Source organism: Nestor notabilis, unplaced genomic scaffold (assembly GCF_000696875.1).
Source record: "Nestor notabilis isolate BGI_N333 unplaced genomic scaffold, ASM69687v1 scaffold5037, whole genome shotgun sequence".
In the NCBI taxonomy this organism is placed as follows: domain Eukaryota; kingdom Metazoa; phylum Chordata; class Aves; order Psittaciformes; family Psittacidae; genus Nestor; species Nestor notabilis.
In genome coordinates, this window is record NW_009934993.1 from 77124 (window position 1) to 90776 (window position 13653).

Here is a 13653-nt window from a genome sequence, read left to right on the forward strand (position 1 = left end):
AAATGTACCAAAAAGCGCTTTGAACACGGGAAGGCCCGCAAGTCACAGGTTACAAAAATCACACTGCAGCTGGTGTGCACTCAGCTGTCTGTAACCTAGGGATAAAGCCCTGTTGCACATAATATTTGCTTTGTAAATCTGGAGATCTGAGCTCTTCTGTGTTCCCTGTTTTTGGTGGTTGTTTTTTGACAGATAACACGCAGAATATCTACCGTGTCAGCCCAGATGGGTCTCTGAGAGTCACCTTTGCCAGTGGAATGGAAATCACGCTCAACACGGAGCCTCATATTCTAGCAGGGGTTGTCAGCCCCACTTTAGGGAAGTGCAATATCTCCCTTCCTGGAGAGCATAACTCAAATCTCATTGAATGGAGGCAAAGGAGAGAGCAGACCAAAGGCAATATCTCCACGTTTGAGAGAAGGCTAAGGGTAAGGCTTCCTCTTGTGTAAAGTGCAGTGTTCCTTTTGAAAGCCGTTGAACTAAAATCACATTGAAATGTTCTACTCTGTAAGAACAGTGATGGAAAGTTCATATCAATGGTGGGCCCCAGCCATGAATTTCAAAATCAGACTCTTTCAGCAGTCACAGGGATGTTTGATCTCTGTTTGATTTTGGTTGTGAGACTTGACCTCAAGACATAATTACTTTTTTTTCTTCCTCTTCATTTTCAACTAAGAACTTAATTATGGCTTTGGAAGAAGCTATGAGCAAAGCACGAGCCATCCTGGCTCAGCAGCACAGTTGGAGCCTCTCTCAGAGAGCCATTCTTCCTCTCACAGATGTATCAGCCCTCTTCTGGGGAAATAGCTGGTGCCAGCCTCTACCTGGGACAGGGTCTCACTGGGCACACCTTGGGTGTCATGGCCACTGCATCTCCTGCAAGCCAGAGTGATGCAGAGCCTCCCCATGTATCCACACAGGCTGTGTATTCTGCCCTCTATCACTAGCTCTGAGACCCCTTCACTCCCTCTGTCTGGGTTACACTATGGCTGCAATAAAGATTTACTTTAACATTGCATCCGTGGTTTATTTTCATCTGTGAGGAGAACTCGCAGATTACAATGACAGATGGTCAACATTCAGCATTTAATTAGGTAACACTGAGGGTCAAAGAGACTGCTACCTTGCAGAACAGGTTTTTCATGAAATCAGTTCTGGTTTTCACATGAATACACCTTAAAATGCCGGTACCAGTAGTACAACTGGGAATTTTGGCCTTAAAAGTATTGCATTATGAACTGCGACCTTTCTGGATAGGTAATGTCTCAGAAGGTAGATGTGTTAGCTCTGAAAATACGGAGATGGTTATTTAAATCCCTGGATAGTCTTTTGGTTTTCCTGCAGAGTTTTCCTATTATGCAGTTTGTATTTTCTATTGTTGAAATTGACTGCAGGTTCTTTTAACTCATTTTCACTTGCTTCCGCATGATCCTTAGTATTGCCTGGCAAAAAAAAGGAATGAAATTCACAAATTCCTGGCTGGAGCCATGAAATGTTCATTGAAATACTGCAATGCTGAAGCTATCCAGATCTCAGCTGATTGACCTACCTCTGGATCAGTCTGTTGGTGCAGAGAACCACTCATGTACTCCTCTGTGTCCACCTTCACCTTCATCCCAAGAGAGGATGGAAGGTGAAGAAGTGTAAGAATAATTTTGATATGCTGCTGTCTAATATTCTGTGTCCTTCCAGAAGTACCCACTAGCATCACAGCTGTTGAACATTGCTTGAACACTGTTGAATATTGTTATTTCCGTAAACTGTGTCTTTTTGTACGTACCCAAGATCAAGGGGGTTTATGGATTTTCCCTGCCTACTCAGAAGGACAAGTCATACTACAGTCTTTTCCCTGCCCTTCACTGCACTGAGCTCTGGGCTGCCTGTCATGGCAAGGTGGGAAAGAACCTGATGGGATAGGACATTAAATGAGGATTTCATAGTGGAAAGGATGAGAAATATTCAACATACAGGATACACCATGTAAATAGTCACAAGAGAAAGGGACAAATGGACTATTGAGGCTGTTACTACCGATAAGAAGGACACTGAAGGATAGATGAAATATTTGGGTCTTGGAGCTCAGCTTTAGCACTGAGGTGTTTGCTTGGGATGCTGATGGAGTGGAAAATCAGTGGAAGTGGCAGGAGCTGGAGGTGGCAAGGAAGGCAAAAGACCTGCAGCATTTACCCAGAGACTGCTATCTTTCCTGGGTAATTAAAGGAAATAGGACAGCAGGAGCAAAAATACCATCATATAGTGTGTTTAAAGCAACACACCGAATAATGAAAAGGATTTAGGGCTGTTGACAGATCCTTAAGTACTGCTGGGAGAAAAAAATGTGGCATCATTAGAAGCCCTTATGTTGGATGAGGTTCTGGTGAGACCTAAAAACTTCTAGTTTCATTTTAAGTTATATTTTACAAAGAAAGTTTTTAAACACTTAATATGCCATGACTGGCACAGTAGAAAGCTTGCAATGTAGGGCAGAAAGAACTATGCTGAACTTTGAAAATATATGTAAAGAAAAGCTCTGGGGATTGGACCAGTTCTCAATGGAAATGAACAGACTTGTGGGAGCCCTCAGTTAAATAAAAAACCAGCACAATGGAAGAGCTTTCTGAGGGGGGAAAAAAAGGCATAGAAATGAGGTTTAAAGATATTACTTAGAGATCAGTCCTGATACCATCATTGAAACCAGCGGCTTTGAGTGTTAAGAGGTATAAATTAGGAGGCAGGTAACTGGGGATGAGATAAAGGATGACCTAGTTGAAGAGAAGAAAGTTTTTCCTTCTCTGCCTGGTCCTACCATTTTTATTTCTTAATCGCAGTTAGCAACCATCTTGAAAGCATGTCTCTCTATTAGTGTTATTTCCAGTTTTGGAAAGACACCACAGTTAGCACGTTCTGAATAATGCTGTAAATGTTGTGTTTTAAAAAGTGGGATTTTTGCATGGTGCGAATTCCCTGCTCTAGAAATAGAACAGAAGCGAGTAAGTTAACTGAAATGCTAGAACAGACATCTAACTTTATCTCAGTATCTAAACCAATGTGGGAAACAGGAATTAATCACAGGTTTCCTTTAAGTGAAGAGCCGCCTGCCCTGGCGCTTCCTGAAAGTATATAAAACAGTCCGTAGGCATGTATGCATTTTATATTAATAATAAATCTATGTACAATCAGGCATTTTAACATCAATCTTAATCTAGTAAGACTTCTTTTTTATCAATTGAACTGCTATTTTAATTGACTTCTAAAAATGAAGCAAAGGCTGCTGTTAAAACCAATGAGCATGATGCATAGTAATATACTGATTAGAATGCAGCACTGTTCCCTCCTGTCTTTTGCATAACTTACTTAGAGGAACTTGGCATTGGATGCAGTCCAGGTTTTATAACTGAATATCTACAAAATTGAAAATTGAATGCTTGGCCAGTCTTACTTATTTTTGCCTTTTTCTTTCTTTTTAATAAAGAAGGAAGTAACTCACTGGCCTCAAGTCAAAAGTCCTGCACATAAAGGCTTTGACAGCTATGTTTATTATGGCATTTAGCTAATTATCTCCTTTCATTTACCAGTCTTACAGCAATTTCTAATGATAGGACCAAATCCTCTGCCAGTGTGTATCCATTTACATTGACTCAAATCAAAACACAGACAAGGAAATAATACAATCATCTCATCTGATTTACAGATTTTAGACAGTTTAGGCTTGAGAATGAAAGTCAAGAGAAGTGCACATTTATGTGATTATTTACACGGTGAAATTTCTAGCTATGAAATTAATGGAAGTAGAGTCAACTAATGTTTAAAAATATATAATAAATATATCTTTTATGCATTACTAGTATTATTATTGAAGTAAGTCAGCTGAATTTTCTGCTTATTTTCAGCAGCTGACATTCTGACCTGACATTGCTTTCAGAAACCAGTTTTCCCTGGCTTGTAAGAGGACATATGATCTCCACCCTCTCACAGGGGCTCCTTACTGCATTGTATGTACGTTGGAAGAGTCATCTTTAAGAAGCCACTGGCAATGTTGAAATGAGGCCTGCTACCAGCATATTGTCCTGTCCCTTGAGAAGGGTGTTAAATTTAACTTAAACCTAATACAAGAAAGTAAACTAATGAGACATAAAATGTGGAATACAAGGGAAGTAATGGCATCCACCCAAACCTTATTTTCACTCTGTGAGTTGAACTGAGCATCACATTTTACTTGGGCTCCTTAACTATCATTAGAGTATAAATTGTAATAGTTACAGCAGTCTACAGGAGTATATAGGTGTTTTATAGCTATTGTAAATGAACACTATTAAAGTTAGACATGTGTGTATATAAAACCCCAGGAATGGTAGTTGAAGAAAGAACACCTGCTTCTTCTAGATTTTCAAATTATTTTGTACCTAAAAACAGAAAGCGGGAAGGAAAAAAAAGGTTGTTTCTAATCACTACCACCATATGATCACAGCTTGAATTATTAAACAGATATTCTTAACCGTCTCCTTTATGGCTATGCCTCCAGGTCTCAGTGAGGAGTTAGCACTGCGCTGTGCACTGTGCTAACACCTGCACTGACATCGTCTCTGCCGCAAAGAAGTTATTAATTGGAATAGATTAATACAAGTGATTAGATAAAATGCAGCAGGTTAATACAATGAGCACTTTGAGCATTGATCTGAAAAAGACAAGTCAATGAACAATGCTTTATGGTTCCCTAAATTATATCTCTGATTTAAATGGAGTTTTAATAGTGATTGCCCAGTAACTGGATGATGTAAGGAGGCAGATTATGAGAGCACTGGATAAATATCCTTTGTGTTCATGAATCTGCCTTGAACTTGATTTCAAACTGAGAACTGCTGCCCCTCTGCATTTTCCTGTTGGACCATAAATGTTAAGAGCTCGTAACACAGTCGCTGTTGGGCACAGTGAGCTTAACAGATGTTGCAGGTCCCAAATGTGGAGAGAGCTGCAGTGAGGAATGTGGCTGGCACCAGGCACTGCTGCCACTGGCTGGCACCAGCTCTGGGAGCGGGGTGGTTTTGTGAAGAAGTGTGAAGATGCTGGCAAGCAGGGTCTTTGGGAGCAGCAAGAACAGCTCTCGCCTTTGCACCATCGCCATGTGACCTGGTGTGGGCTGTCTCAGAGCAGTAGCTGACCTGCCAACATTAACAGACCTTAAAAGAGAGGATGTGAGATAGTATATCTTTATTAATTTATGGGCTTACCTACACGTCTTTCGCTGGAATCAAAAAGTCCATCCGCAGTTGAGAAGAAAAGCTTAGGAAAAGATGAGAGCAGAGGTGAGTGTTTAGTACATGGAAATAGAAGCATCCTGTAATGGAAGTGTAACAATGCTGAATGCAAGCAGCATTTGTTTCTTGGTCCTCCTCTTTCTTGTGTGAATATTTTTCTATTTTCTTGTCTTTAATAACGCCTAAATTTTCCATCATAACGTTAAACCACTGCACATTTTGAATAGAGCTGACACAGACATGTTTGTGTTGTGTGTGATTAAATGCATGGTTTTCTTATTTTGCTGTATCTTTGTGTTTAGGCCCACAACAGAAACCTGCTCTCCATTGATTTCGATCATGTAACCAGAACAGGAAAGATTTATGATGATCATCGAAAATTCACTCTTCGGATTATGTATGACCAGACAGGACGCCCAGTTCTGTGGTCACCCATCAGCAAGTACAATGAGGTCAATATCACTTATTCACATTCTGGATTAGTCACCTATATCCAAAGAGGAACCTGGACTGAGAAAATGGAGTATGATCCGAGTGGGAACATAATTTCCAGAACATGGGCAGATGGTAAAATATGGAGTTACACATATTTAGAAAAGGTAAATAATTTTTAAAAGTGGATTGTTGTACCAAGGCCAAAAATATTTGGTTTTATAGAGATATTATATGATTAACTATGTTATAATGCCACTTCTTGCAAGAGTATTTAACACTTTTGAAACAGAAAATGCATACAATTACATAACTAAACAAAAATGTCTCTGGAAATGGTCGGACTTACATGTCACCCATTCAAACCTGCCACAGTTTAGTTCTGAAAAAGTTATTAGCACCTCAGATTTGTTTAATTGGTAAGTAAAAATGACTTCCTGGTCTCAGTCTAAGTGAACAGAGGTCTCAGTCTAAGTGAACAAAGGACTTGCTCACTGCTGAAAAGCATGTTGCTACTCTGTATAACATAGTCAAAAATATAATAGTACTGAAAGGGAACTTTTTTCTCCCCCTAAACACAGCTCTTTAAAACCCAACTGGCAAGCAGCAAGTACAAGCTGACATCTATTCAGTGCTGCACCGTAAAAAAGGGATTGATCCTGTGAGGTGGAAGTTTACTTCAGTATTTATGGGAGCCATTTGGGGGGGGAACATTAATATGAAATAAGTTATTGCTCTGCTTTTATAGTGACTTTGTGTCTAAATTGCCTGAGTATTGTAATTTTTATTTATGTCTACGGGTAATGGTCACAACATGAGGAAATAAGTGTTGTACAGACTGAGGACGAACAGCATCTGTAGAAGCATCTCATTTGGTCTTGGTCTCCCAAAACCAAAAGGCCAGTCTGTATTTTTAAAGCTTTCAAAACTTAGTATGAAATTGTATTAAAGCAGTGTCCTTTTAACCCTTTTATTTTTAAATAGCAACATGTTGGACTATCCAGCATACTGTGAGTTTGCAGAACATTTTCTCTGAACCTCCTAACCACAAGGAAAGGCTGGAAGGGTGCAGATGAGGTAAAACTGATAGGGGGTATTCCACACAGAAAATCCAATGGCTTTGAAGTTATTTATACATAAAATAGTTCCAAATGTGTACTTTTGAGATAAACTTTGGTGTACTTATTTTGAATGTATTTAAGCTTGATCCACAAAAAACTTAAACCTAACACAGAGAAAAAAAATAGTTGAGACTGGAGGATGCATAAAAATGTGAGTCCTTCCTTGTCTGCATGCAGAATGACTCTTGAACATATTAGCAAGATTGGCAAACCCTTGAAGCTTCAGAAGTGTGGTTCAGATAAATTTGTCAGGACTTCTTTTGTCTCTATGCTTTTCTGCAACTTGCAAGTAAACAGGCATTTAGTAGAGCTTTCAAATATTTGGGCAATGTGCCTTTTGGAGGAATCTTATTTTTTTCTTTGGATCTGATGGAGCATAATTTTGGAAAGATGTATGCTTCTTATCTTCCCAAAACACTTCATCTGTTCTTAGTTTATGATGAGCTTATAAATAAAGTCATATAACTTAAAACTGTTATTCTGGAATTCCACACAAGTGGCCAAATCTTGATCTTGTAGGAGGAGCAAATGGCAAAAGCTAGCAGGTTGTGCTGTAACTGGTCGTTAAAATAATTAGAAGTCATACACACCATGGAAATGATCTCCAGCTATTTAATGTACTTTCATCACTGTTTGTTCCTTGTGCCAAGGAAAGATGGATTCACTATCAAAATTAGACAATGAAATATCATCTTGTGGCTCCATTAAAGTCAATAACTCATTGTGTTTATTACATAATGATTGCTAAAGCTTGTCTGAAACCTCGTAAGATCCAATGATTCCTTTTATCAAAAAATCAATTCTATAATTCACTTCCAGTTCACAGTTATTTAATTCTTCATTTTTAGCACTTGATGAGTTAATTTGAGCACCCTGGTCTAGTGTGAGGCATCCCTGCCTATGGCAGGGGGGTTAGAACTAGGTGATCTTTAAGGTCCCTTCCAACCTAAACCATTCTATGAATCTATAATTGTACATCTTCAAAAATCTCTACTCCTTCCAAACCAAGCTCCAGTACTTTAGGTTTTAAAAGCACTATGACAGTAGCACTGTAAATAGTTTTTACTGATGAGATCCAGTTCCTTTTGTTTTGGTCACTTTCCTCAATTAGTTAATGGTGTTATAAAATTTCCTGTATATTCCAAGCTTGCTTCCAAGATCCTGCTGTTTACCACCGGGCAAAGTAGATGAGTGGCTGTGTGCGTATGTTGGACAGAACTGACACCTAGTGGTGATGCTCAGCATTTCTGTGGATCCCCACTACAGCTCCCAGTAATTGCCACTGGCTGTTTGTCTTGATGTACCATGTGGCATCAATCATTACGTGGTTGACCAGGCTCTGGTTGCTTTTATAAAATGACAGCTCTCTGGATGTTTTATGCGCTACCCTCTGAAATCCGTTAAAACAATTAAAACCCAATTCGTGCAAAGAGTGAAAAATCTATCGTAATATTATTAGAACGAATCGGGAATTAATTTTAGAGGTATCCTCTAATAGGCTAGAGAGAATACTAAGTCTCCAACCCTTGTACTGTCTATCCTTTTACTATCCTGAGCAAAAGTGGAAAAGCCACAAAGTGCTGTAAAAATGGCACACAGGGGCACTAAAGTTATATTAGAGATGTTTCTGATCTTGTTATTCATACTCTGTCAATGGCAGACAGCTTAAAAACAGGCCTGGGAGCAGTATTGAGAGAGAGGCGTCACATCAGTGCTAGGAGAGAGTTCAGCCAGTGGTTTACTGCAGATTCGGGACTCTTGACTGGAGGTGAAAACAGAATCAGCCCTGTGCATGTTAGAAACGCTTGGCAGAGCAGCAGAAAAGCCATCAGAGAAAGCTCGGCGTAAAGGTCTGTTGTCACCAGTTGGCAGAGGGTGACTTGCGAGTGGCATATGTTGGTGCTCTCTGGCTTGTGTACAGGTGACAGATGCCTTTCACCAAGGGCAGGAAGAAATACATCTTGGGAGGGCAGGGGGCCAGGGCTGCAGAGAGGATGGCCAAGGCTTAGCCTGTCTTTGGCCCTTTGAATAAACACTTGGGGTATTTGTCAGAGCAAAGTGGCTTAGGGCCAGTGTTACTAACACTGCAGAGCTGAGCTATTGATGGTTTTTTTCCCAGAGAAGATTTTTGAGCTTAGAGGATATAAAAAGCCTTTTTTTCTGATTTCTTTCCGCAATGCTCTGTGGAAAAGCAGTCACACTGCTCGTCGTAAGACTTTGTTTTAGGGGGTCTCTCAATCATGCAGAAGCCTGATAAATTTGCTTATGTGCCTGGTAGGTTTGGGCTGTGAGCTTAGAACTATGCAGTGTCAGCACTCTGTCTCAGCTCAGGTACTGTGGCAAGGATGTTCCAGCAGTTACAGTTCACCAGTGGGCTCGTACTCTGCGACACTGTGATTTTACATATTCATATGCCAAACAAACCTGCCAGATTTCATTGACCAGCCACAATTAACCAGCACAGGGCAAAATATCAAGTACCTCTGTAGAAATTATATTCTTTGTAACCATTAAAAAACAGAGCTAGTAGTCACACCAGAGAACCTGCAGACTGTTTTCTTCATCTGTAAGCATGTAACTTCTGGGGGAATGTGCATTTCATAGAAGACATACAGAAAAATGGGGAGGTCTGTGCTAGAGATAGGCAGAGTGCCAATAAAAGCTAAACACCTTGTACACACCACTGAAATTTTCCCCTTTGCACCTGCCCTAGAAACATCTGCTAGTGCAGATGCTCTGCCTGCGTGTGCAGAAGAGGTTCTCTCTGGTTTTGCTTCCTGGGAGGATGACCTAAATATTTCAAAGCAACATAGCAAGTCAGCATGAGGCTGAAATGCTACTGAGCGCCACATCTGCCTTCCAGTTTGGAGGTCTTTACCTCTAACTCATTATTAGTCTCCTCGTGTTTTGTACCACCTTGCTGGCCGGATCTCCTGGAACTGAAAGCTTCACTTGGCATTGTACGCACAGTAAAACCAAACTACAGGAGTGGATGGTTGTTTCAGCATTTCCTTAACCATCAGGCACTCCCTAGATGAATGATCTTTTGCTTACACTGCCATTCCTGTTCGTTGCAGTCTGTGATGCTGCTGTTGCACAGCCAGCGCCGATACATCTTTGAGTACGACCAGTCCAGCTACCTGCTGTCGGTCACCATGCCGAGCATGGTGCGCCATGCCTTGCAAACCATGCTGTCCGTCGGGTACTACCGCAACATCTACACCCCTCCAGACAGCAGCGCGGCGTTCATACAGGACATCGCCAGAGACGGACGGCTTCTGCAGACGCTGTACCCTGGGACAGGGCGCAGGGTCCTTTACAAGTACACCAAACAGTCCCGGCTTTCTGAGATCCTGTATGATACCACTCAAGTCACGTTCACCTATGAGGAATCTTCTGGGGTTATTAAAACAATCCATTTAATGCATGATGGGTTCATCTGTACCATCAGATACAGGCAGACAGGTTTGTGAAACTCCACTTTACTAAAATTTTTGACCCTGATCCTGCACTTACCCGGTATGAAATTCCATTATTTTTATGACTACGAGTTCTTATATTTTGTGTTTCAATAGAAAAATGTGTGTGTATCTATGTCTGTGTCCATAGGCATATATAGCTCTTCCATTTGAAATACAGTTTTCTTTTTATTGCTTGGTATGGAATAGCTCATATAATGTTTGATTGTTTTTATTCCACTGTGTGGATATTCGCTAAATACTAAATCAAGTTGTTTTATTGTTTGTATTTTCAAGTTTCCCTGTTTATACCATAATATAATGTAAATTCAAAAGGACTGTTTATACAAAGAAGGAAATCACCATGTAATATAAATTTAGTTTAGACTTATCTTGTAAGTAAACAGAAATCATAATTATTAATAAGAGAGCATTCACTTAAAGAAATGTTAATAAAATATAAATATTTTGCAGAGCAAACATTAATTAGGGTTTGTGAGAGAATAACCTAACATATTCTTAGTTAATAGTATTTTCTGAGACAATCAAGTAGCAGTAAGGCTTAAGGGTATATCTGAGTTCATGCCTGTCTGTGCTCAATCTGTAGGCTAAGTATACTGTGGATAGAATTCATTATTCTTCTTGCTTTTCCTCTGCCCCTGTTTGTTTTGGACAGGTCCGCTTATTGGCCGCCAGATCTTCAGGTTTAGTGAAGAAGGGCTTGTAAATGCCAGATTTGACTACAGCTATAACAACTTCCGTGTCACGAGCATGCAGGCCATGATAAACGAGACGCCTCTTCCCATAGATCTGTACCGTTACGTTGATGTTTCTGGCAGGACTGAACAATTTGGAAAATTCAGTGTCATTAATTATGATTTAAACCAAGTTATAACCACCACTGTGATGAAACATACCAAAATTTTTAGTGCCAATGGTCAGGTGATTGAAGTACAATATGAAATTCTCAAGTCTATCGCTTACTGGATGACCATCCAGTATGATAATATGGGTCGTATGGTGATCTGTGATATACGCGTAGGTGTAGATGCCAATATAACGAGATACTTCTATGAATATGATGCTGATGGGCAGCTTCAGACGGTGTCTGTTAATGATAAAACCCAGTGGCGCTACAGCTATGACCTTAATGGCAACATCAACTTGCTGAGCCATGGGAACAGCGCACGCCTCACTCCTCTGAGATACGATCTGAGAGATCGCATTACCAGACTTGGAGAAATTCAATATAAAATGGATGAAGACGGTTTTCTCAGGCAAAGAGGCAATGAGATCTTTGAGTACAACTCCAACGGTCTGCTGAACAAAGCATACAACAAAGTGGCTGGCTGGACTGTGCAATACTGTTACGATGGTCTTGGAAGAAGAGTTGCAAGCAAGTCAAGCCTTGGACAACACTTACAGTTCTTTTATGCTGATCTCTCCAACCCAGTAAGAGTTACTCACTTGTACAATCATACCAGCTCGGAAATAACATCCCTGTATTATGATCTCCAAGGTCATCTCATTGCAATGGAATTAAGCAGTGGAGAAGAATATTATGTTGCTTGTGATAACACTGGAACACCTCTAGCTGTATTTAGCAGTCGGGGCCAAGTCATAAAAGAAATTCTGTACACCCCGTATGGAGAGATCTACCAGGACACTAATCCAGATTTCCAGGTTATCATTGGTTTTCACGGAGGGCTCTATGATTCTCTTACTAAATTAGTTCATCTGGGCCAGCGGGACTATGATGTCATTGCTGGTCGGTGGACGACACCGAACCATCACATATGGAAACACCTGAATGCTGTCCCACAACCCTTTAATCTCTACTCATTTGAAAATAATTACCCAGTTGGCAGAATCCAAGATGTTGCTAAGTACACAACAGGTAAAAGTAATGTGTTTCTCAAGAAAATACAACTTTCTATCAAATTCTGGCATGGATTTGAGACTCCAGAAATCTTTTGCATACATCCAAAGTTACTATTTGGCTTTTATCTTACATATGTTAAATTCGTGTCTTTATAGATAGCATTGTAGTGAGCTTGATCTGTTTTCTATAGCCTTTATGGCAACCAAGAAAATAATTAATAGTTGTTTCTGCTGCTTTTCTAAATGGTAAAATTAGGGGAGGAATGGGGGCAGCTTAATTTGAAATTTTTCCGTTATAAATAGAAGGTACGCTATTGATCTGAGTGTAGCTATGCTTTGTAATCAAATAATTTGTTTGCTACAATAAATGCTGTAACCAGTACTGAAAGCAGAAATTGATGTGAAATCATTATTGCTGCATAGCTGCAATTTCTGCAGACTACCCCCGCCTTTTCTAGGAGTTATGTACCTTATTGCCAGCATCCTTTCCTTGTTTTGTAGACATTGGAAGTTGGCTAGAGCTGTTTGGTTTCCAGTTGCACAATGTACTACCTGGATTCCCAAAACCAGAGATAGAAGCTTTGGGGACAACATACGAACTTCTAGAGCTTCAAACAAAAACCCAGGAATGGGATCCTGGAAAGGTCAGCAAAAACCCTGTTCAGCTGCTTCTAATACTAAAATAAGGATTTTTATTAGAATATGTTGGAGACCAAGGAAACAATGTGACTGTATCTTTCACCATAATAAGCAAGGCAAATAGTCTAACAATGCTAGAAACTTTCATGTTAATCCTGTACGCACATTAATTTTATACACGTTAATTCAGAGTGGAGTGAGAGGTTTAAGGAGATGCTTTTAGCAACAGAGTGATGCAACTTTGCAGCTCTTTACAGAGAAACTATCCAAATTTGAGAAACAGAAGGGTAAAAGTGTTAAAGTGTTTGTGTGAAAATTGAAAAAGCTACAAAAACTTTTGTGGGATTAAATATTAAAGCAACAGATTTTCATCTTTGTTAGCAGAGATGCAACAAGAGATGCAAAATCACTGAGCATAATAACAGCTTTACAAGTCTGTACCTCTGCATAGTTACTGAAAATGGAAAGGAAAGAGAAAGGAAAAGAGAAATTTTGCTATGGATTTGTAAGGGGGTCTGTAAAGCTCAACCTTGTTCCAGGGCTTATTTTCAGTAAAGAAGAGCCATGCAGCAGCTATGAGGGTCTACCAATCAGTGAAACAGCAACAAAACCAACTACCGATATTCTGAGCAGATGTTCATGTTCTGCATTTGACCATATGTGCATCTGTTGACAATGAAATGTGATTTTGCAAAGATGAGAGAGAAAAGACACCTTTCCTCTAATGTAGTCAGGAAAAGGAAGTATAAAGTGTTGTGAGTTCATGTTCACAGCATTTTGCACACCTCTTTTTCCATGCACAGATGACTGCAAGAAGTGCAGAGGGCTCGAGGGTCAGACCTAGTTCCGGATGTAGGAACATGTTCA

The 13653-nt window shown here is 39.9% G+C and overlaps 1 protein-coding gene across 1 annotated transcript in view; it reads left to right on the forward strand.

The window, feature by feature from the left end:
• Window positions 1–13653, forward strand: part of TENM1 (teneurin transmembrane protein 1) — a 91275-nt gene that overhangs the window by 76046 nt on the left and 1576 nt on the right. Inside the window, exons 15-19 of the mRNA XM_010017600.1 lie at window positions 193–428; window positions 5558–5854; window positions 9886–10273; window positions 10943–12163; window positions 12649–12791. Coding sequence (XP_010015902.1) covers window positions 193–428; window positions 5558–5854; window positions 9886–10273; window positions 10943–12163; window positions 12649–12791 — 2285 coding nt within the window. The remainder of the gene's footprint in view (window positions 1–192; window positions 429–5557; window positions 5855–9885; window positions 10274–10942; window positions 12164–12648; window positions 12792–13653) is intronic.